Below are 24,782 nucleotides of genomic sequence, written 5' to 3' on the forward strand. Positions count from 1 at the left end.
TAATCATTCATTCATCTTTCTCTGATCACAGTGGAGTTTCACGTGTTCCACCATATTCTGTCCCTGAAATGCTCTGCACACACCAGTAAGAGCCCACGAGGGGTCCTAGCCTTTACCTTCCCTCCTTGTCTGCCAGGATTGAAGGAGGAAATCAGGTTGGGAAAGTCCTGTGGGACCAGATTGTGGAGGAGCTTGACTGCTAAGCCAAGGACTCCAGGCTCTATGCTGTCAGCAAGAGAAACATTACAGGTATTTGATCAGAGTTGCGCATGAGGAAGGTTAATCCAGCAGTGACTCCCTCCAGCTTCAGCCCTTCCCCAGTCTCGCGGTTGCGGGGAGTGTCTTTTGCTGGATTCCCCCAAAGAGGTCCCAAGTCACACAGACACAATTCAGGAGACACAGGACTAGCAATCACCCGGGAGGCCTGCAGCCTGGGTCTCCACTGTGATTGAGGCTTCCTAACTCTGGCTTTTGGCCTTCCAGAGGCACTAATGAGCAGGGCTGAGCAGTAATTAAGACTGTGCTGTGTTCCACATCACGCAGCACAGCTGCAGCTGCCGGGAGGAAGGGGAGGGAGAGAAGACAGGGAAGATGCCTTTAGCCCTCTCTTCCCACTCTGAACCCACTTGCTGTCCAGGCTCTTCAGTGCAGCAAGGGGGTTTGGTAAAGCCATGGGATGACAGAACAGCTACAGGAGATGGATGCCCAGGGCTGGGGAAATAGTGTTCAGACACCAGCCAGGTGTTGCTGCTCCATTCTGCATCCCAGGTGGGGTGCCAATGGGCCAAGCCATGGTTGTCTCAGAGGTGAGGACCCCCTGTCTTGCAACCAGCCTGGCACTACAGGCCCTGCAGCAGGAGGGGGCTGTGATCTGGCCAGGGGGAGCTGGGTGGAGGGCGAGTATGACACATGCAGTTATGAGTCTGGGACCTTCTCTGGCTCACATCCCAGAACGGGGGCCTCTCTTGGTGAGGGGCCACTGCAAGAACAAATACTCAATGAGCAACACAGAGCCAAGTGCTGGAGGTTCACAGGTCACACTACGAGCCAGTTCATTCCACAGAACACACTCTCCAGTGGAGAGGTGGAGGTCAAAACAGAGTCATGACTGCTACGAGAAAAAGTTCCATGGGGCCACAGAGTCATCTAGGGTAGACTGAGGACAGCTTCACTTATATGGTGGCACTTGAGCTGAACCTTGAAGTAGAAGAGGGATTCACCAGAAAATATGGTTTTGGCAAAGGGAATAGAGAACAAAGGCAGTTGGCATGAGATAGTTGGCTGCCAGGAGACGTGGTGGGCCTGGCCCAGAGCATGAGTGGAGTGAGAAGGGAAGGAGTCTAGGGAAAGGAACCTAGAGAATCCAGAATTCTAAAGGACCACCAGAGGCTCCAGGTGGGGCAAGAGGGACTAACAGGATGACCCACCTTCCCCAACTTACACCATCTCAGGCACTGGGCAGATGCTCTGTGACTTTATCGGGATCCCTGGGGAGTGGTGCCAGCCCCAGGTACTGAGCTGGAGGTGGGGATCACAGAGGACTCAAGGGACTCAAGGAGGAAAGGCAGCTGGAGGGAAGGGGCTTGGGCGGAACAAAGGAGGAGGGGGCTTGGCCCTGGGCTCTCATCCACTCCTGAAGCCCATCCAGGGGAACAGTGAACAGTGAATGATGCAGTGCCTGTGTCCCGAGATCCCAGCCTCGTGTGGGGCCATCGGGTCACCAGAAGCCTTCCTGTCTCCTGCCCATTGCTCTGGGGGCCACAGGTACCTGAAGGTTTCCAGAACCCAGGGAAGAGGCCGGAGGTTCAGTCATAGCTCTATAGGAGCAGAACTAGAGTGATGACCAGCTCCCAAAATACATAACCCTTATTTTGAGCTTCACAATACATGTCAGTCAGAGAAAGAAAGGTTCAAGTCTCAAAAATGCTGGATCTTGGCTGGGCGCGGTGGCTCACGCCTGCAATCCCAGCACTTTGGGAGGCTGAGGCAGGCAGATCACTTGAGGTCAGGAGTTCAAGACCAGCCTGACCAACATGGTGAAAACCCGTCTCTACTAAAAATAGAAAAATTAGCCGGGCATGGCAGTGGGCACCTGTAATCTCAGCTACTGGGGAGGCTGAGGCAGGAGAATTGCTTGAACCTGGGAGGCGGAGGTTGCAGTGAGCCGAGATGATGCCACTGCACTCCAGGCTAGGTGGCAGAGTGAGAGACTCAAAGTCTCAAAAAAAAAAAAAAAAAAAGCTGGAGCTTCAATAATGCTGACCACTTTCAAATATATGTAATCAGCACTCGTTTCAAATAGTCTTTTAGCAGCATGCTAACTTATGACTACAAGGTCTGCGGTCCCCTCTCCTGCCAAGTGTCCCCTTCCCCTGTCCGAGCGGCTCGAAGGCAGTCCTCCAAGGGGATTCGGGGTTGTACTCCCGTATAAAAGAAAGCCTGTGGTGCTGCTGTGTTAAGTTACCCACCTGTTGGCTGGTGAGCGCCCCCTTCATGTCTTTCCTGAAGGTGGATTTTCTGTAAATAAGAAGACCACATTTTTTATTCTGAGGCTGTGGTCTTGTTTTCCATAGCAGTGTGTCCCAGAAAGCTGGAGATCTCTTGCATGGCCATGATTTGAAAGTCTGGAAATGGGATCCACCGGTAAGCTGTGTTCTCCATGGAATTCACCCGAGGCTGCCCTGCACCCCTCGCCTCTCCCTCGGGGTCACAGGGCATCTGTGGGCACCTCTTCCTGTTGCCTGTATGTCCTCCCCAATAGGAGAAAGACAGGGCATAGAGGGAAATGAGTCTCTTTCACTGGTTCGAATTAGGGGGAAGCCTGTCAGTCCAGGCCCCCCTCACATTCAGGCAACGGCCGATCCCGCTTCCTTTCCTCCGACCTGGCGGGCATGGGAAGCAACTGTGGAGGAATTTCAGAGCTGGGGGAAGCAGAGGGAGGATAGGAATGCCTTTTATTTTCTTTGAACTTTTCCATTTATAATATTTCTATTTTTAAAAGAATAATTTGGTTATTTTTCATTTAGAATATTTTCCTTAGAGCAATAAAGGCTTTTGCAATATGGAAAAGGTGACATTTGATCTGAAGGAGTCTGGGGGAGCTCTGAGTATAGGGAACTGACCTTTCATACCCGCCCATGAGCGCTGCTGCCTGGGGGCCTGAGGTGTAGGTCGGCTCACTGCCAGCGACCTGCCTGTGACCAGCCTGTCCCTCTTCCCATGGGTTCTCTAGCTGGCTCTGCCTAAAGCCTGTCTGTCTCGCCAACTCTCCCACTTCTCAGCTTCTCCCTTTCTTCATTCAGCCTGGCCCAGAAGCCCTGAGGGCTGGGCCAGAGAGAAGCAGTTGTTGCTGTTTTTTCCCAGCTCCCGCTCAAACCTGACACCCACAGAAAGGTCAAGCCCGCGTGGTTCTGCACATCCCTGCCTGGCCCGCCCTGGCTGTTACCATGACGACTGCTGGGCTGGAAATGTCCTTCGCCACCTCCACTCAGCACACTGGTGACTGTCCCACGCCCCATCCTCAGAAAAGCTGCTCCTGCCAGGGGTTCTGGAGTTACAGGGCCTTTGGGAATAAGACAGACCGACGGAGACCAGGAAGATGGACAGATACAGTCAGAGGCACACACACTAACAGTCAAAGAGACAGGCATAGTGCGACAGGAGAGTGCGAAGATGCGAGGAAGTGAGGTGGCGACACAGCCTCAGCCGCGCAAGACTGCAGGAAAAATAAAGCAAAGCGGGGCCTGAGACAGAGACAAGAGACAAAGGGAGGCACGGGGGACGCGGGGGCCCGTGGCGCCACAGCGAGAGGCCAGACAGAGGAAGAGACAACAGGCAGAGACCAGGGCAGTCAGCTCTCCCATCCCAGGGAATTTCCTTGCCCAGTAGGTCTCTCTTGGCCTCATCCTCTCTGAGATGTCAGGCAGGGTCTGTCTGAGTTGATTTGCTGTCCAGGCTGTTCCTCTGGCTGGACAACATTTGCCACCTTAAGAGGGGCCCTCCCCTAATAACAGTGATTGTTATTTTGTTGACACACACACACACACACACACACACACACCCTGCTCCTTGCCCATGATTCCATGTCACCCCAAACTCATCATAAATACCTTCGCAGCCTCACTTCACCCAGGCGTTGGAACATTGAGCAGGGTTGATTTTCAAATTGTGGCAAAATCTAGGAAATAAGCATGAACCTCAGAGATGATGAAGCCCCTGGAGGATAATGAACGGGCAAGAGGAGGGAAAAGACAGACTGAACAGTGAGTACCAGACAAGAGTGTGGGGGCAAGAGGGTGGGAGAAGGGATCAGGAAAGAGAGAGGCGGGCTCAGAGCTCTGACCAGGGCAAGCCAGAGGAGCGGTAACAGGAGGGCTGGGCCAACTCGATTAGCCTTCAGGGCCTGGCAGGGAACCCTGCCTCCAACATCAGTGCCATGATTTCCCATCTTTGAAGTGTCTCCCAGGCTTTGAGGGAGGCTTCTCAAGGTCTTTGAATTCTTGGTCGTTCTTAGCATTTTCTTTTTTCATTTTTTCTTTTTCTTTTTTTTGAGATGGAGTCTCACTCTGTTGCCCACGCTGGAGTGCAATGGTGTGATCTTGGCTCACTGCAACCTCCGCCTCCCGGGTTCAAGTCATTCTCCTACCTCAGCTTCCTGAGTCGCTGGGATTACTGGCGCCTGCCACCATGCCTGGCTAATTGTTTTTGTATTTTTAGTGGAGATGGGGTTTCACCATGCTAACCAGGCTGGTCTCGAACTCCTGACCTCAGGTGATCCACCCGCCTCGGCCTCCCAAAGTGCTGGGATTACAGGTGTGAGCCACCGTGCCCAGCCCAGCATTTTCTTCTTAGAAAATGATAAGGCTGTTGGCCGGGCGTGGTGGCTCACACCTGTAATCCCAGCACTTTGGGAGGCCAAGGCGGGTGCATCACGAGGTCAGGAGATCGAGACCATCCTGGCCAACATGATGAAACCCTGTCTCTACTAAAAATACAAAAATTAGCTGGGCGTGGTGGCAGGTGCCTGTAGTCCCAGCTACTCAGGAGGCTGAGGCAGGAGAATGGCGTGAACCCGGGAGGTGGAGCTTGCAGTGAGCTGAGATCATGCCACTGCACTCCAGCCTGGGTGACAGAGTGAGACTCCGTCTCAAAAAAAAAAAAAAGAAAATGATTAGGCTGTCAACACAGGAAACTCTGGGGCCGGGTCAGTCTCTCACCTGTCCTAACCTTGACCACACTGTGGAAGGACGGTAGAGTCAGTGCCCTTAATGTCACCATGTTCCAAGGTCACATGAGTGTTGAACAGGTGCCAGCCTGAAGCACCGATTGCCCTGGTGCCGTCCATCCAGAGAGCCCAGTGAGAAGGTGGGCCAAGAAAGAAGACTTGAACCTAAGAGAGCTGTGGGTGGACATTCAGAGTAGGCTGGGCTGAACTTGCCCCGGGAAGAACCACTTCCCACACTGGGCCACAAAGGCCAAAATGTCAAAACCAAGGGTCCTGCACAGCCCTGGAAGGCGGATCCTGGCCTGGGCGGGAAAGGGATTGTGCCATATGCTCACCGCGCTGCCTCACATCCCTCCAGCCCATTTCCGTGACCAGTTGCAGTTGCAGCGGATGCTTCTGGTACACGCTCAGTTTCCCACCTCTCTCCTTCTCTGCATGAGGTTTTTCTCAGCCCCTGCAGGGCCGCCTGAAAGTGGCAGGGACTTAATACCTCCAAAGAGCAAACCTCAACCAATGAAGGATGAGCATTGGTGGAACTATAACCCAGATGTCCCCTGTCAGTCAGTGGCAAAATTCTGAGCTGTAATCTTTTTTTTTTTTTTTTTTTTTTGAGATGGAGTCTTGCTCTGTCACCCAGGCTGGAGTACCGTGGCTCCATCTCAGCTTACTGCAACCTCCACCTCCCAGGTTCAATTAATTCTCCTGTCTCATCCTCCCAAGTCGCTGGGGCTATGGGCGCACACTACCACACCCAGCTAATTTTTGTATTTTTAGTAGAGACATGGTTTTGCCACGTTGGCCATACTGGTCTTGAACTCCTGACCTCAGGTGATCCACCCACCTCAGCCTCCCAAATTGCTAGGATTACAGGCGTGAGCCACTGCGCTCAGCCTGAGGTGTCATCTTTATGTCTCCTCAGAGTGATCCCAGGGCAACAGCCCTAACTACCCACAGCGGACCTACTCAACACAGGGAGCTGTCTCATTCTCCTCACTCCCTCACTCTTGCTCACCCCCTAAAATCAGCCACCTACGTACAGGCCCTTGTCTCATGATACACATTCAGAGAACATAAAATAGCACAAAAGCAATCTTTTTGTCATCTTCCAGCCCGAGTCTGTCCCTCAGGGTTGGGCTAAGATAAGAACTGTGGGAGGGCTCTGCCTCTGAACACTGATTGGCAGGTGATCAGGTGTTTGTCATTATTATCTAGGAAGGAGAAAGAACTCACCAGCTCTCCCTCCCAAATGCTTGGGAGACCAGGGCTGACTCACCAGCAGCAGGCCCCCATAGGTCCCCAGTGGCCAACCACAGATTTTCATAACTGGAAAGGACCTTAGGGGTGACCTGATCCAACTTTCTGCACAGTGCAGGAATCCCCTTTACAACCTCTCTGACATCCACTTACAAACCTCCAGTGACAGAGAATTACTATCTTTTACAAGGCCACCCTGTTGTTGAACAGCTATTAGAAAGTTCTTAACACTGAATGGTAATTGGTCTTCCTGAAACTCCCTGCCATTGGTCCTAGTTTGTCCTTTTTTTTTTTTTTTTTTTTTTTTTTTTTTTTTTTTTTTTTTTTTTTTGAGACGGAGTCTCGCTCTGTCACCCAGGCTGGAGTACAGTGGCCGGATCTCAGCTCACTGCAAGCTCTGTCTCCCAGGTTTATGCCATTCTCCTGCCTCAGCCTCCTGAGTAGCTGGGACTACAGGCGCCCGCCACCTCGCCCGGCTAGTTTTTTTGTATTTTGTATTTTTAGTAGAGACGGGGTTTCACCGTGTTAGCCAGGATGGTCTCGATCTCCTGACCTCGTGATCCGCCCGTCTCGGCCTCCCAAAGTGCTGGGATTACAGGCTTGAGCCACCACGCCCGGCCCTAGTTTGTCCTTTGTACTTCAGTGTCTCAGCTTTCTACCCAATACTCCTCCAAATATTTTAAAGCCAACTGGGTCTCTCTTAAATCTCTTTTCTATGGAAAACAATCTTATTGTCTTGTCCTGTCTTCAAATGACTCGATCTTCTGAGCCTACTCACCCTGGACCCCTCCTCTAGGGAGCATTACAGTTTGTCGATGTTCCTCCGTAGGAAAAGACCCTGTTGCGTGGCAAGAGTGGCAACATCTTGAAGCAAAACTGCCATATGACTGATGTTTGACTCCTGCATACATCAGCCTCCCAGGCTCAAGCTATCCTCCTCAAGGCATTCCCGTGGCAAGGTCAAGAAACAATGCCTGGGCCGGGCATGGTGGCTCACGCCTGTAATCCCAGCACTTTGGGAGGCCAAGGTGGGTGGATCACCTGAGGTCAGGAGTTCGAGACCAGCCTGACCAATGTGGTGAAACCCCGTCTCTACTAAAAATACAAAAAGTAGCCAGGCATGGTGACAGGCACCTGTAATCCCAACTACTTGGGAGGCTGAGGTAGGAGAATCGCTTGAACCCAGGAGGCGGAGGTTGCAGTGAGCCAAGATCATGTACTGTACCCCAGCCTGGACGACAAGAGAGAAACTCCATCTCAAAAATAAATAAATAAAAGAAACAATGTCTGTAACACAGATAACCCCTCATAAAGAAATGATGCCGGGCCAGGTGGGGTGGCTCATGCCTGTAATGCCAACACTTTGGGAGGCCAAGGTAGGAGGATTGCTTGAGCCCAGGAGTATGAGACCGGCCTGGGCAACATAGTGAGATTTCTTTTCTTTTTCTTTTTTTTTTTTTTTTGAGACGGAGTCTCGCTCTGCCGCCCGGGCTGGAGTGCAGTGGCCGGATCTCAGCTCACTGCAAGCTCCGCCTCCCAGGTTTACGCCATTCTCCTGCCTCAGCCTCCCGAGTAGCTGGGACTATAGGCGCCTGCCACCTCGCCCGGCTAGTTTTTTGTGTTTTTTAGTACAGATGGGGTTTCACCATGTTAGCCAGGATGGTCTCGATCTCCTGACCTCGTGATCCGCCCGTCTCGGCCTCCCAAAGTGCTGGAATTACAGGCTTGAGCCATCACGCCCGGCTCTTTTCTTAAAAAAATAAAATAAAATAAAATAAAATATTAGCCAGGCGTGTAGTCCCAGCAAACTCAGGAGGCTGAGGAGGGAGGATAGCTTGAGCCTGGGAGGTTGAGGCTGCAGTAAGCTGTGATAATGCCATTACACTCTAGCCTGGGTGACAGAGTCAGACTCTGTCTAAAAAAAAAAAGAAAATGGAAAAGAACGAGAAAAAAGGAAAGAATGCCTATAGCATAAATAACCCCTCATAAAGATGCTTATCTGACCTCCCCAGTGGTCATGAAACTTTATACAATAAAGTCTGAGGTGTGACCAGCTGCACATGTTTTCCCCTAAAAGCTTGCTATGTAAAGGATATTTTCTGGAGGGTGGGCATGGAAATCCACCACCTCATGACCACCCAAGGTGTGGCTTCTGTGCATAAGTTGCTATTAAGTATTTCTTTCTGAGAAACTAGACTCTGTTAGCCTCTTTTTTTTTTTTTTTTTTTTTTTTGAGATGGAGCCTCAGTCTGTCGCCCAGGCTGCAGTACAGTGGCATGATCTCGGCTCACTGCAACCTCTGCCTCCCGGGTTCAAGAGATGCTTCTGCCTCAGCCTCCTAAGTATCTGGGATTACAGGTGCACACCACCATACCCAGCTAATTTTTGTATTTTTAGTAGAAACAGAGTTTCACCATATTGGCCAGGCTGGTCTCGAACTCCTGACCTTGTGATCCACCCGCCTCAGCCTCCCAAAGTGCTGGGATTACAGGTATGAACCACCGCGCCCGGCCTTGTCAGCCTCTTTCTTTGGCCCCTCAGCTCTCTTGGCCTTTAGGGGTAGGTTTGCATAGACCTGCTCGCTGCAGAACATCCTCTTACAATGTGGTGCCCAGATGATGCTTTCAGAGAGGCATGACCAGTGCAGAATATATTTTTACACTACTATGTCCCAAGTACATTTCCACTATTGATTCCTAGAATTATAACTTTTTTTTAGCAACACATAACACTGCTGACACCATTGAACTGTTAAGACACTGAACTCCTGTTTGGGGTTTTCCATACCACTTTCCCCTTTCTCCAGCCAACAGCAATCTTCTTTCACTTCCCATTCTTATATGGTTCTGGTGGGACTGTTAACCACAGTATCCTGTACACTTACTCATAGATCTTGCCCTTATCATAGTCACTGCTCCAATGACAAGCATGTGACCCAGGCCAAGCCAATCTGAGTCCTTCCCCTGGAATTTATTTATTTATTTGAGACATGATCTTGCTCTGTCACCCAGGATAGAGTGCAGTAAGGCAATCATAGCTCACTGCAGCCTCAACCTCCTGGGCTCAAGCAGTCCTCCCACCTCAGCATCCCCAGTAGCTGGACTACAGGCCTGCAGTACCATGCCAGGCTAATTTTTAAATTTTTTTGTAGAGACGAGGTCTCTGTGTGTTGCCCAGGCTGGTCTCAAACTCCTGGGCTCAAGTGATCCTCCCACCTTGGCCTCCCGAAGTGCTGGGATTATTAAGCCTAAACCACTGTGCTGAGCCCCCTGGGATCTATTATATGGGGTTGGAAAGTGTTATATTTCCTCTAGAGCTCCTAAACTGGAATGATGTCTGCCCAGAGCTCCCTGTGCTATACGAACACACACAGATAGTCAACAGTGGGAGGAAGAGAGGCTAAAGATACTGCTGGAGTCCTGGGATCCAGCTAACTGAAGCCAGCTCTGTATATCTTAGGCTAGAATTGAGTCTGGCTTGGATTTCTTTTTTTTTTTTTTTTTTTTTTTTGCAATAGCCTTGGAAAACTTTCCAGAGTCTGGCTTCTTGGCTTCTGTCACTAGAACTTTGTCCCATCACTCTAGTCTATAGAAAAATTTTAGAATTGTTATTCTGTTATTTAATCAATTACCTACTCTTCTCACTTTTGATAAGGTTACCTTCTATTCACTCAACCAAATCATTGATAAAAATGTTGAGTTGAACACAGGAAAAAGAAACCAACAACATGTCAGCTTATCAATAAAAGAGTTTACCTTTGGGATGACTGTTTCAACAACTGTGAGTCTCCTCTACCATACTCTTACCCAACGTACACTCCGCATCCTGTCTGCCTTGATCAGGCACCATGCTAAAGACCACACTGCACCTTGGCATTCTGCTGAGCCAATAGTTGATGGTCTCATCCCCAAAGGATATAAGATTAAAGAACCGGCCGGGCGCGGTGGCTCAAGCCTGTAATCCCAGCACTTTGGGAGGCCGAGATGGGCGGATCACGAGGTCAGGAGATCGAGACCATCCTGGCTAACACGGTGAAACCCCGTCTCTACTAAGAAATACAAAAAATAGCCGGGCGAGGTGGCGGGCGCCTGTAGTCCCAGCTACTCGGGAGGCTGAGGCCGGAGAATGGCGTGAACCCGGGAGGCGGAGCTTGCAGTGAGCTGAGATCCGGCCACTGCACTCCAGCCTGGGCTACAGAGCGAGACTCCGTCTCAAAAAAAAAAAAAAAAAAAAAAAGATTAAAGAACCAAAACTGGTCCTGGAGATACCTATTCTTTAAAATGCCCATAAACTCTCAGTAACCTATCTCCTTTCTTGTATACACACACACACACACACACACACAGAGTCCCTCTTATCACCCACCTCCACCTTTGCTTCCTCCCTCCCTACTTATCTCACCTGCTAAAGAAGTAATTTTTAAAAGTGGATTAGGTAAACATGAAGGGAGGAGAGAGTCTGTTTGGGAAAAGAAAACCTTTAGAGCAGTGTGTGACACAACACTTGGGACAGAGGAGGTGGAGAGAATGGGGGGAGATGAACATCTCTCTGCCACACATTGACTAATGGGAATAGTACATTGAGGGCTCAGGAAAGGCTGAGGCTGGAGGCCAGGAAATCCAGGAGCAGAGGCCCACTACTGCTCCACTTTGGCCTGTAGGAGGTGGTATGGGGTACCAGCAGAGAGCACAGGCGCCAGAGAGCTAGGCTTGGCTCTCCATCCTGGCACCACCACCAGCTAACCACCCACTGCTAACTGCTGAGAGCCTGAAGCTCCCAAGACAGACACTCAGGTGCCACACTTCCCTCCACTCAGTGACCAAGCCCCAGTGGTTCTCCTTACAAATGCTCCCATATCCACTTCTCTCTAGTCTTGCTGCCATACCTCATTCATGTAACTATCATCTCTTCAAAAATTTATTCTGCTCCATTCTCTCTCTCTTTACCTTCTGAGACTGGAATCACACGTATATTAGACTGTTATTGTCCCTCAGCTCTTAAAGGTTTTGCTTTGTTTTGCTTTCCCCCATCCCAGTTTCTTTTCCCCCATCCCAGTTTCTCTTTGTGTTTTAGGGTTCAGATAATTTTTATTGACCAGTTCAAGTTCACTGGTTCTTCACCTATGCCTACCTACTGAAAAGCCTGTGGAAGCAATTCATCTCTAATATCATGTTTTTTATTTCTAGCATTTCCATTTGACTTTTCCTTTTTCTTTCTTTTTTTTTTTCCTGAGACAGTGTCTCACCCTGTCACCCAGGCTGGAGGGCAGTGGCATGATCTTGGCTCACTGCAACCTCTGCCTCCTGGGTTCAAGTGATTCTGTTGCCTCAGCCTCCCAAGTAACTGGGACTACAGGCATGAGCCACTATGCCTGGCTAATTTCTGTATTTTTTGGTGAGATGGGGTCTCATGTTGCCCAGGCTGGTCTCAAACTCATGTGCTCTTGTGCTCCTCCTGCCTTGGCCTCCCCAAGTGCTGGTATTACAGGCATGAGCCACCACGCCCAGCCCCATTTCACTTTCTCTTAGTTTCCATGTCTCTGCCAAAATTCCCTGTCTGTTCATGCAAGTTGCCCACCTTTCCCCACTAGACCCCATAGTAATTGTAATTATTTTAAGTCCCTCTGCGATAGTTCCAACATCTGCGTCATCAGTGAGTCTGGTTGTGTTGATTCATCTTCTGATAATGGATTGGGTGGTTTTCTTCTTGCCGTTTTGTGTGTTTTGCTATTTTATATTTTATTTTATTATTATTATTTTATTTTGAGACGGAGTCTTGCTCTGTTGCCCAGGCTGGAGTGCAGTGGGGCCATCTCAACTCACCGCAACCTCACCCTCCCATGTTCAAGTGCTTCTCCTGCCTCAGCCTCTGGAGTAGCTGGGACTACAGGCACATGCCACCAATGCCTGGCTAATTTTTGTATTTTTAGTAGAGATGGGGTTTCACCATGTTGACCAGGCTGGTCTCAAACTCCTGACCTCAGGTCATCCACCTGTCTCGGCCTCCCAAAGTGCTAGGATTACAGGTGTGAGCCATAGTGCCCAACCTGTGTTTTGCAGTTTTTTAACTGAATGCCCATGGTGTATGGAACCGCAGAGACTGAGCTAAATAGTATCTGTGTCTGGGAGTGAGGCTGCCTCGTCTGTCAGCCCCACTGACAGAAGGTTGAGTCTGGTGGGTTGGTCTGGGGAGTTGAGTCAGTCTTGTTAGGAACTGGACAGGATTTGGGTTTGGTTGTACTCTCATTACCTTCAGTGCACCCCAGTTCCTCTAGTGGTGGGCTGCTTAGAGTGGGGACTGGGGTGTCAGGGCTTCCTCAGTGCTGCTGTCCCACACCCAGCTTTTCAGCCGGTAAGAGACATCCGTTGCTTGTGATCTGGTGCCAGGCTCAGGCAGGGCAGGGCAGGGTTGATTCTGTTACCCTGGCCCAGCTTCAGTCTTAAATAGGTCCTAGGTACCTGAGCTTCAGCAGTGGGACTTTCTCAGTGTTTCTGTCCCTCTTCCCTATGGCAGCCAAACTCTGCCTTATATGTGGTTCATCTAGGATTAGCCAAAGTTCTTGCCTTCCCCACAACAGAGTGGACCTTCACTTGACTCTTCAGCCCAGGACAGTTTCCTGCTTCTGCTCCTGGGTCCCAGGACTGCTTCTAGTCCCAGGTGCAATGGGTCTTTGCCTGTTCAAGAAGGGCAAGAAGGTTTTGACACCTCACCAAAAGCAGATAAGTTTTGCTTTTATTCCTCCCACTGAAGCAAACGTTTGTTACCCTCCACCGAGGCTTAAGGCTTTTGCTTAAAGGGGAGGACTGTGGAAGTTGAGGTTTTTTGCCGTCCACCAGCCTTGATCAACCTCTGTACGCATGAATCACCAAGGAAGAACAGTCCCTCCATTTCCTGCCCTGCTCCCACTTTTCCCCATGAACCCCAGGGAAGGCCTATAGAAAAAAAGGTTGCCTTTGCATGCACTCCCGTGTCTAGAATCCTATTCAGCTATTCTATACTGACATGTTAGACCACATGTGGACTTCACAAATTTGTTAACATTTTTATTGGTTTTTTTCTTACCCACTTGTAAGACAGCCACATCTTTGTCAAAGTTGAAACAGTCGATGTGTCACTATCTCTCCTTCTATTTCCTCTCACTCCTATTCATTTCTATGGACTCAGCTCCCTTAACACTATCTCTCTTTTATTTGGTTGCCTTGTGACCTTGGCTTTCTGACGGGCTCAAGAAAAGTTATTATTTTATACCTGCTTTTTCACATTGTTAGGACGGAAGGGGCATTTTCTTGCAGTATTCTACATCCTAAATGGAAAAAGTTCTCAAGTACTATCATCTCCATCTTAGACAACTGCAACCACCTCACAGCTGGATTCTTGCGTCAAATTTTGCCCCTCTCCCTACTGTAGCCAGCATAAGTATTAAATTCTGCAACCATCGCAGACTAGAGGGGACTGCAAAATAAAATACTTTTTTTTTTTTTTTTTTTTTTTTGAGACGGAGTCTCGCTCTGTCACCCAGGCTGGAGTGTGGTGGCCGGATCTCAGCTCACTGCAAGCTCCGCCTCCCGGGTTCACGCCATTCTCCTGCCTCAGCCTCCCCAGTAGCTGGGACTACAGGCGCCCGCCACCTCGCCCAGCTAGTTTTTTTTTTTTTTTTGTATTTTTTAGTAGAGACGGGGTTTCACCGTGTTAGCCAGGATGGTCTCGATCTCCTGACCTCGTGATCCACCCGTCTCGGCCTCCCAAAGTGCTGGGATTACAGGCTTGAGCCACCACGCCCGGCCGCAAAATAAAATACTTTAAAATTAGCTACTTAAAACCTGAAACTTAGCTTATGGTGCATTGGTTATCTATTGCTGAGTAACAAATCCACCCAAAACTTAGTGTTTAAAACATGACATTTATTTTGCTCATGAATCTGCAGGGCTTTGCAGGGACAGTTTGTCTCTGTACCACCTGGTGTCACTTGGGACATTAAAAGCTGGGGGATGAAATCATTTGACTGACTTACTTGTATGTCTGATGCCTGGGGTGGGAAGACTCAAACAGCTGGGACTCCCTGGGCTTCTCTATCTCTGTGGCCGACTTCTTACATGCCGGCTCAGAACTACCAAGGAGCATGCTGAGAGAGAGAGAGAGACCCCAAGTGGAGTGCTTTTATGACCTTGCCTCAGAAGTCCCGTTATTTGTGCTGTACTCTATTAGCAAGGCAGTTACATAGGTCTGCCCAGGTTCAAAGGGAGGGAATATTAACCGAAGATTTCAGTGGAGGAGTGTCCACATCACACTGGAACATGAATGAGTGGGATGGGATACACTGATTTGGCCATCTTTGGAAAATACAGTCTGCCATACATGATTCTACTTGTTCTGTAATAGTGAAAAAATAACAATACAAATTGAAGTAGAAAATAAAAACAAAGAGGCCTGGCGCGGTGGCTCAAGCCTGTAATCCTAGCACTTTGGGAGGCCGAGATGGGCGGATCACGAGGTCAGGAGATCGAGACCATCCTGACTAACACGGTGAAACCCCGTCTCTACTAAAAATACAAAACTTAGCAGAGCGCGGTGGCGGGCGCCTGTAGTTCCAGCTACACGGGAGGCTGAGGCAGGAGAATGGCGTGAACCCGAGAGGCGGAGCTTGCAGTGAGCTGAGATCCGGCCACTGCACCCCAGCCTGGGCGGCAGAGCGAGACTCCGCCTCAAAAAAAAATAATAATAATAAAAATAAAAACAAAGAAAAACCATTTCGCATAGACATGTATCGCTGCCAAGTGTGAATAACTTGTCCACCCGCAATCACTTTAATTATGGCATACCCATGGCAGCCATAACCTTCTAGATGTAAATCTTATTTTGTCACTGCCCCTCTTTTTTTTTTTTTTTTTTTTTTGAGACGGAGTCTCGCTCTGTCGCCCAGGCTGGAGTGCAGTGGCCGGATCTCAGCTCACTGCAAGCTCCGCCATGGCGGGTTTACGCCATTCTCCTGCCTCAGCCTCCCGAGTAGCTGGGACTACAGGCGCCCGCCACCTCGCCCGGCTAGTTTTTTGTATTTTTTAGTGGAGACGGGGTTTCTCCGTGTTAGCCAGGATGACTCCCATTCATTTCTATGGACTCAGCTCCCCTAACACGGCCTCTCTCCTACCCCACCCCAACTGGTCTAGGGCTCTCACATCTCCTTCCCACGTGCTCTCAAAGCACCTTGTGCTTACACCTTCCACAGAATTAATGAGGTAGGCTCTATTCCCCCCTCCATCATTCTATGTGGGAAGATGCCGTTCTGCTTTATTTAACACCATGCATAGTGCCAGGAACATGGCAGGGGCTCAACAAATATTGGTTAGATGAATGAATCTCTGCCTTAAATAACCTATTTCTGGGTTCAAGTAAACGGTCCTCACACCCACCTAACATCCCAATGGCAGTATCCTATCTTGAGTCTTATAACTAAAGTAGGGCCAAAGCTGGTTGGGATAATTTAGAATTTTCAAGACAACCTTGCCTGCTTGATGTGGCTGGGGCTATTCTCAGCCTTGGAGGACTCCTTCCAAAACAGGGCCAGGGAGAGGCTCCAGAGCTCCCGTCTTCCAGCAATGGTTCTGGTGGGCAGGTCTGCCTGGAAGGGTGCACCTCGGCCACAGCTGGCGGGACGTTTGTTTACTTGCTTTGCCTACAGCCAGGGCCTATTTCTGCATCAGGTATTGGATGCATGCCTGTGTCACTCTAGTCAGGATCTCGCCAGGCACTGAGTGATGAGCACGTGTGCTGGGAGAGAACAGCGGCAGTCCCTTAGGTTATCTGCCTGGCTGCAGCCCAGCCTTCTCTGGGTGTACCAAGTCATTACGGCTGGGCCCCTGTTGGTGATTACCCTCCCCTGGCTCTAAGGCTTAGCACTAAATATTGCTCCATTTGCTCTAACTTGCTGCCTATTTCACTAAGGAGGAAGAAGGAAGAAATTTGGGGGTGATAAGTAAGACTCTCTACCAACTTATAAATCTTACTGGGTTGAGGAAGCCCTAACTGGAGTTCAGGGCCCTGGAGTTTTCAGGGTCAAAGGAAACAGATCAGCATTTGGGGCCAATACTATTTTTTCCTGTGGTTAGTCCCATTACTAAAAAGGAACTGGAACATGAAGAGGTCACGTGACTTATTTATGACCATTCAGTAAGCCACAAGACAGATAAAAGACAGCACTCAAAAGACTCTCAGTTTCCAATGTAGTGCCACTTCACTAGCCTAAGATAAATCTATATTAACAAGTTAGCTTTGGGAGCTAGTGTCAAATTTGGTTTTGGTAAATGGAACATGGCAGGGGCCCAACAAATATTGGTTAGATAAATGAATCTCTGCCTTAAATAACCTATTTCTGGGTTCAAGTAAACAGCCCTCGCACAGACCTAACATCCCACAGGCAATATCCTGTCTTGAGTCTTATAACTGAAGTAGGGCCAAAGCTGGTTGGGCTCTTTTTTTTAAGGCTTTTTTTGGAGCCATTGTTTAAGCTGTCACCTCTAAATCAATTAAGAAACTATAGCTACAACTCACTGGGTTCCCTTCCATGGAGTCACGCAGAGCTCCTCTCACACCGCACCCAGGTTTACACATGGGCTAGAAACCATTCAACTTACAACTCCGTTTCAGTTCCTCTAAAGCGATTCTCCACCCTCTCATATTCCGATTTCTGTTTCTGAGGTAGAAAATGGGAAGTAGGGAAAAGGCAAAGCTAGAACCTTGCCTGAATGACAGAAACACTATTTTCGGGTATAGAAATATTCTCTTACCGTCCCATGATCTGCACTTTGGGAGAGTGTTTTGAGACCTCATTGTTTTTTTTTCTTAAATTGTTGTTTCTGAGGAAGAATAATTTTTGTTTGTTTATCATCCAAGGAGAAGAAAAATTTTAGTTTCTCTTTCTTTAAAAAATCCATCCTGAAAGCCATCACTCCTGGAGTGGAGTGAGGCCTGGCGTCTGAACTCCAGGTGGAGATGGCGGCCTGCAAGCCTGGACCAGAGCTGGATGACCGTCAGTACTCTGGCTTCCTCAACGTGCCCAGGGGCCACAGAGAGCCACTCTCTGTGTCACACGTATCCTGCCAATAGAATGCTGTAAGAATAAAGCTACTAAATCTACTAATAAAGGTGTTAACCCAGCCAGGACAACATGGCAAAATCCCATCTCTACAAAAAATATAAAAAATTAGCTGGGCATGGTGGTGTGCACCTGTAGTCCCAGATACTCGGGAGCCTCAGGCAGGATCACCTGAGCCCAGGAGGTCAAGACTGTGGTGAACTGAGACCATGCCACTGCCGTCCAGCCCTGGTGATAGAGTGAGACCCTGTCTCAAAAAAAAAGAAAAAGTTTAACCATTAGTCAATGGAAAGAGAGGAAAGGGCCAGGCATGGTGGCTTGCACCTGTAATCCCAGCACTTTGGGAGGCCAAGGTGGAAGGATAGCTTGAGCCCAGATGTTCGAGACTAACCTAAGCAAAATAATGTGACCCTGTCTCTATAAAAAAAATTTTTTTAATTAGCCAGGCATAGTGGCACATGCCTATAGTCCCAGCTACTCCGGAGAAGCTAAGCCAGAAGGATGGATTGAGCCTGGGAGGTTGAGGCTGTAGTGAGCCATGACCGTCACTATATTCCAGCTTGGGTGACAGACTGAGGAGACCTTGTCTCAGAAAAACAAAAAAAATAAGGAAAAAAGAGGAAAGTATATTTGAATATTACAATAAAAATATTCGTATCACTAAGCAAGTATATGGAACAACCTAATTGGTTCCTGTCTTTTCGGGCAAGGCAAATACTTGATTTAGAAATGAGCAAACAGTAGCTGGGTGTGGTGGCTTGCACCTCTAATTCCAACTACTCAGGAGGCTGAGGTGGGACGATCACCTGAGCTCAGGAGTTTGAGGTTACAGTGAACTATATGATTGTACCACTGCACTGCAGCCTGGGCAACAAAGTGAGACCCTGCCTCAGGAATAAAAAGAAAAAAAAAGCAAATGTTCTCAGAAGATTGATTGATTTATTCTATTTTTTCTTTTGGCTCCTCTCTGGATCTGAAGATTTTTACAGCCACCCTACTGATCATTAGGGATTTGTAAACTATTACCCAGGAAGAAGGCCCATGGAGCAAAGGCCTCAGAACACCAAAGTCTGGACTGTCTGAGGGCACATGCTAATAACAGGAGTGTGGCAAAGGTGGCCAGCTCCCGTGGCTTGGCATGCATTAGTCTTTACCTCCTGCTGCCTGGAACATCCCTCCGGGAGGAATCGAGTCAACAGCACCACAGACACTGCTATTCCGTTGAGAAAAGTTTTACATGGACAACATATACTGATCATGAACACGATAAACAGGGAGGGAACCTCGGGCTCAGCCAGGGAAGCTGCCACAAGGAAGACGTTTGGAACTATCCAGGAGTAGTGTCAAACACTAACACCATATTTACAAGTCTAATTTGGAACCTGGCCCTTTTTAAGTGCAGGAGGAAGTTGGAGGAGAGGCCATGCATGAAATAAAAAATATATATACACAGACATAAACACCCACATTTTCACACTTCTTTTCTCCGCAAGGAACAAATGAGAGAAAGAAGGCCAGCCTCTCTCTCTGGAGTCCGTACACTTACTACAGATTTGTTAGAGAAGCCCCAGATGGGGCTTGGATTCAAGGAGCAGACTTCACTCTTACTGGCCCCACTCACCCGTGACAGTTCACCAAGGGAATGCTTGGGACACAAGCATGAATGTCCAGAAGAGGCAAGAAAATATATGGCTCACTTAACTTACACATTACACATGAGGGGCCTCAGTTTCTCCAAGTACTTTCACATTCGATCCTTAGCAGACTTCTAATCTGCAGTGACAGAGCTCAGTCAAGCTGAGACACAGAGGAAAGCAGCATTTTGATCCAGCGTGCACTGGGTCAGTCACTTCACCCAAGACAGTCACACATGCCAGCCCCAAGTAAGTCCCTGGGGGCTTGCAGCTGTTTTCTTTGTGGAGTGAAATTTGGGTTTTTCCCTCAGTGGATTTCTCCCTGCTGCTGCCGATGAGCTCCACGCTGCTCCCTCTGGACCCGAGACAGCTGCTGCACGTGTGTGAGTGTGTGTAATTTACTGCTCTGCTGCTGCTGGTTTGTCCCCGGCTGCTGGCTCGTCCTTGGCCACTGGCTTCTCAACCTGTGACTCTGGAGGAATCAGATACTGGACCTCCTCTGTGCTGACGGCTACTTTATCCGGCTGCAGCCACCTCTTGAAATGTTCCAAGGTGCTATGAAAGGGCAGAAGAAAAGGGTGGCTGTGTCAGACCTCACTGATTAATTACTTAATGATTATCTCAGTTACTCAAACACTACCTTCCCGCCCACCAGCAATTTCTTCCTACAATTGTTTTTCACTGCTAACCTGGGGAGTACAAGGATACTCCTATGGCAGCTGTGCATCGTGGCAGCTCTGCGCATAATTTACCCCATAGTGGGCACTTTGGCTACAGGCAGCAGTAGGCCCCCTTTGAATGCAGAGCCTCTGAAGGCTTGATGAGAACCGCTGAAGAGTGTATGCCTCAGTCCTAAAGACCTAAAGATAGGTCTTTTTTCACTCAAAACAGGAGAGGAAAGAAATTGTCAAGGGGAAGAAACACTCAAATAAATACCAAATTATTACTGAGGCAAAAATCCAAGTATCTTTTACCTCTTATAGCTGAGGCAGTCTGGGACTCAATTATAGCACTTACTTGCACTCAGTGATTTTTTTTGTTGTTTTTTCTTTTTGTGGGTGTTTTTGTTTGTTTATTTCATCCTATAGCAAGTCCCTAAGATAAAAACATCTGAGCAGCAAATATTCCCCACAAGAGACTGACCACTATGCCAGAGGGCTCTCTTTTTGTCTGGATCTATAGGGAGAGTAGAGATGTAATTGTCAAGCTCAGGGTCCCCTACCGACCTTCCTTACAGGACCCTATACCCTAAAGCTATTAGACATTCACAGTACAATATAAATGACTAGAAATAATGTAAACCTTATTCAATGCTCCTCAATAGCACAAAGTCTCAACCCAAGAAAGAATACCGTAACAGCAGATTTTAGGCCTCTCTTGGTGTATGGGGTATTATGTTTTGGACAGCTGGATTTCTCAGCCCATTACTCCCTTGCCAAAAGCATACCACAAGGAGGATCACCTACCTGGCCCTCACATATGTGAAGACCTATACAACCCCATTATAAAATGGCCTCTGTTTAAAAGATAAACTTTGAAGAACTAGTGTTTCCTGGTGTTTTTTCTGGACAATGATAGAGAGAAACATTCCCACAGATGTAGGCTCTGGGGAAAAATCTAAATGTCAGAGGGCAATGAGAGCAGCTGATTGACTCTAGTGCTCACAGCTCAGGGGAATCAGGTGTGACACAGCATTTAATCTTCATTTACCACACTTTTCATAGAATTGTTCAAATTATTTCCATAGAGAAGGGAAAATCCACATTGTTTTACATATTGATAAATACATAGGAACATGCTGATCTGATTTCAGAGAAAGAGGATTTCTACTTGAGAATGACACGGGAGAAAGTTTTGTCTTTTCTTCTCAGAGCTGGAGAGAAGGGAGGTATTCAGGGGGAGAAAGAATATAAGTAAATACAAAATTATCAGTGGGTCAGGAGTTTGCATCTTCAAATCTCCTATGTTTGGAGCAATTTAAGACTTATATTAGGTTGGACCTTTAGAGATAGAAAAGAGCAAAATGTATATGATTTCCTGAACCCTCAGAGGAGAGTTGGCCTGACCTTAGATGCTACACTGATTTTGAAGCATCTAGAGGCATGCTCATTCAGCATTTGAGATAATGTAAGTGAAAGTATTTTGCAAATTTGCAAGTAAATGTACATATGAAGTTTTATTCACATACTGTCCTGATTTCAGCAGCAGTACTTCTGACATGATGGGACTCTGAACACCAATGTCCATATGTTGCAAACCTATGGACAAACCCTAAGACCTTTTGTTAAAATTCAATTTTTTACTCCCCCCATTGATTTTTACTTTGAATAATTTCTTACTAACTCTAAAATTCTGTTAGAAAGGATAATATTAGTAACACTTCTGTAGTGCTTACCATGTGCTAGGCATTGTTCTATACCCTTTACATATAGTAACTTGTTTAACCCTCATAACAACTTACGAGATAAGAGCTGATTGCTCCCATTTCACAGATCAGGAAACTGAGGCACACACAGGTTACTTACCCAAGAACATACAACCAGTAAGTGGCAGAGCCGATTTCCTGAGTGTCGAGCCCCATTCCTCCTCACTGGGGCAGGGCAGCATGTCCTCTCTACCTCTCTATCTTTCTGCATCTAAATTACTTGCATCTAAACTACTTTCTGCATCTAAACTACTGTTCAAGTCCTGCCTCCCTCTATGGCAAAACACCAAAGCCAGGAGGGAGCTCAGCGGTCTCTCAATTCCCAAAGCACGTTCTGTCACTTCTACTAAACTGGCCCTTCTCTTATTACTGCCTGGTATTGTTACATATATTTGTCATCTGCCCGCAAGTAGTTTTGAGGACAAAAACAAATGGGTCTAGAACTTCCTTATACCATTCCCTCCATGATGCCAAAGCACAGTGCTATCACACAATGGATGCTTAATCAATTCATTCATTTAGTCTACATAAATTCATTCAGTGGCTACAATCTGACAAAAATTCTGTAAGGCAGGCCGAGTGCAGTGGCTCACACTTGTAATCCCAGCACTTTGTGAGGCCAAGGCAGGCAGATCACCTGAGGTCAGAAGTTCAAGACCAGCCTGGCCAACATGGTGAAACCCCATCTCTACTAAAAATACAAAAATTAGCTGGGTATGGTGGCACACGCCTGTAGTCCCAGCTACTCAGGAAGCTGAGGCACAAGAATTGCTGGAACCCAGTAGGCAGAGATTGCAGTGCGCCAAGATCGTGCCACTGTACTCCAGCCTGGGCAACAGAGCAAGATTCCACCTCAAAAAAAAAAAAAAAAAAAAAAAAATTTGTGGGGCAGTGGAAATTCAGAGGTAAGAAGAGAGAGTTCCAGAAAATAATCTCTCTGAAGAGTAAATGGTTTTTACTTTTGTTACAGTAACATGTTTTCCAAACCTCATGAGAAACAATTCAAAAACATAAGAGAGATTGATTAATTACTACTTTCTCAAGTCACTGCATACTTAAAAATGAACACAATGGTTTATCCTTAACTCTATTCATATGTGACCAACATGTAGCTGCAGTATTTGCCTTTTGGCAAAGAAGTCTGTTCTTAAAAATCTACTGCTGGGCTAAAAACAAATAGAACAACTACATAAAGGCTGATTTCAGCTGGGACTAGATGGGGAATCGATTACCTCTCATCAGAATCAAGTCCATCCACAAAGAACTCTGAAGCTAACTTCTCCTGGAGGAACCGATCCCAGCATTCCTTCTTGGCTTGGGCCAGAGTTCGAAGCATGTCCTTGGAAGTCACTTCCTGATTTAAACCTTTGATTCTTCTTAGCTTCTTCTCTAGAGAGAGAAGTAGAGCTTAATAAGGAAAATGAGTATGACATGAAATTTTAACTAAATCTAAAACTCAAAATACCAACTTAAAAAAATATCTGATGAGGACATCCACACTCCCTGCCAAAGAGGTCATTTTTTAAGGACAGATAAAAGGGAATTGAACAGTCTTCTTTTTTTCTTCACAAAGTCCTCACCCTGCATTGTATCAAATAAATGTTTAACCTGAGAAAAGGGAAAAGCCATAGGTTCTCATAAATAAATCAATGGCTTGTTTTCTTTGAAATCACATAAGCCCAGCAGGTATCTCTCTAAGGAATGGTTGTTTTCCCTGGTTTGACATGTGTATACTACTGTCTTTTTTCAACTCCTTGAAAATAATCTGTCAGGAGTAAGTGGTTTTTCTTTTTGTTACAGTAACATGAAGTGGTTTCCAAATCTCATGAGAAAGAATTAGAGAAAATGATGAAAGATCCAACGGTTCATTAGGTATTAAAATTGACTTGATGAGAATTCAATAAGAGACCTTTAAAATCTCTATGTGTGATTAAATTCTTGATAAAAAGAATCTCCCAACATTTTTAAAGTTGCTCAACTTGTGGCCTGGATGTTGGAGTCTCACAAAAACAAATGTCTTCTAATCCCATGACAGTGCTCCATATGGCTTCTTGATGATAGAGGTTAAATTACTCTTGTTTGCATTTTAACTCTAATTGTCTAACAGATTTCCCCTTTTGAAGAATGTAAGAAAGGACATCACCATTTACCGTCTGCCTTAATTTAGTTTTGCCTTCAACTATAAGTACATAGGTAAATGATGGCATGGTGGGGTGGTGAACATCAAGCTTAGAGCCAATAGAAACTATGATTTGCAGTTCTGTTTTCATTTCTAAAAAAGTCACATCAGCTAACACCCACTGATCAAAACAAATACCTTTTGTTCCTGTTATTACCACCGTGAACTCAACCATGTTAAAAAAACCTGCAGTTGATAAATGTTAAATATTTGCAGGGTTTGTTTTCTCCTTGAGGATATAAAAAGGGTTATCCATAGCATACATTTAAGTTTTTAATTACTGCTGTTATCAGTGGATTCTCTTTGATATAAGTTATTTAGCAATAAAAACAATCTTCATATTGTCTGGCCTCAGTTATCAAGGTGGAAGGTACTCTTTTGGGCCGGAAAAGGTCCTCCCCTCTCTACGTATGCTGAGTCCCTGGTCAGGTGTGATTTCAACAGGGCAGGCAGAAACAGGCACTAACACATCCCTGTCTGCCGCTGTCTCCCAGTCCGTGCCATAGGCAACAGAAATGACTCTTATTTTCTTCAGAGATAAAAACTTCTTTTTTTTTTTTGAGACAGAGTCTCGCTGTCACCCAGGCTGGAGTGCAGTGGCTGGATCTAGCTCACTGCAAGCTCCGCTTCCCGGGTTTACGCCATTCTCCTGCCTCAGCCTCCCGAGTAGCTGGGACTACAGGCACCCACCACCTCGTCCGGATAGTTTTTTGTATTTTTTAGTAGAGACAGGGTTTCACCGTGTTAGCCAGGATGGTCTCGATCTCCTGACCTCGTGATCCGCCCGTCTCGGCCTCCCAAAGTGCTGGGATTACAGGCTTGAGCCACCTCGCCCGGCCCGAAAACTTCTTAACTGACTTTAGAAAAGATCATTAACTTTCCAAGCCAGTCTTCACTAATCAGAATCATCACTGTCTTCATTAAACTTTTTATTTCTTTTTTTTTTTTTTTTTTTTTTTTTTTTTTTTTTTTTTTTT

General features: G+C 47.2%; 1 protein-coding gene across 6 annotated transcripts in view; it reads right to left on the reverse strand.

Moving 5' to 3' along the window:
• Nucleotides 1-24,782, reverse strand: part of CCDC32 (coiled-coil domain containing 32) — a 36,066-nt gene that overhangs the window by 3,836 nt on the left and 7,448 nt on the right. For 4 of the 6 annotated variants that reach the window (XM_025390695.1, XM_025390696.1, XM_025390694.1 and 1 more), the window contains exons 3-4: nt 22,859-23,015; nt 18,784-19,756 (exon numbers count right to left, since the gene is read on the reverse strand). In XM_025390695.1, the coding sequence (XP_025246480.1) occupies nt 19,600-19,756; nt 22,859-23,015 (314 nt within the window). In that variant the 3' untranslated portion in view covers nt 18,784-19,599. Of the gene's footprint in view, nt 1-3,445; nt 3,563-18,783; nt 19,757-22,858; nt 23,016-24,782 lie in introns of those variants that run through there. The other 2 variants (XM_025390693.1, XM_025390698.1) reach the window with 2 other exon arrangements.

The sequence above is a fragment of the Theropithecus gelada genome, chromosome 7a (genome assembly GCF_003255815.1).
Source record: "Theropithecus gelada isolate Dixy chromosome 7a, Tgel_1.0, whole genome shotgun sequence".
NCBI lineage: Eukaryota > Metazoa > Chordata > Mammalia > Primates > Cercopithecidae > Theropithecus > Theropithecus gelada.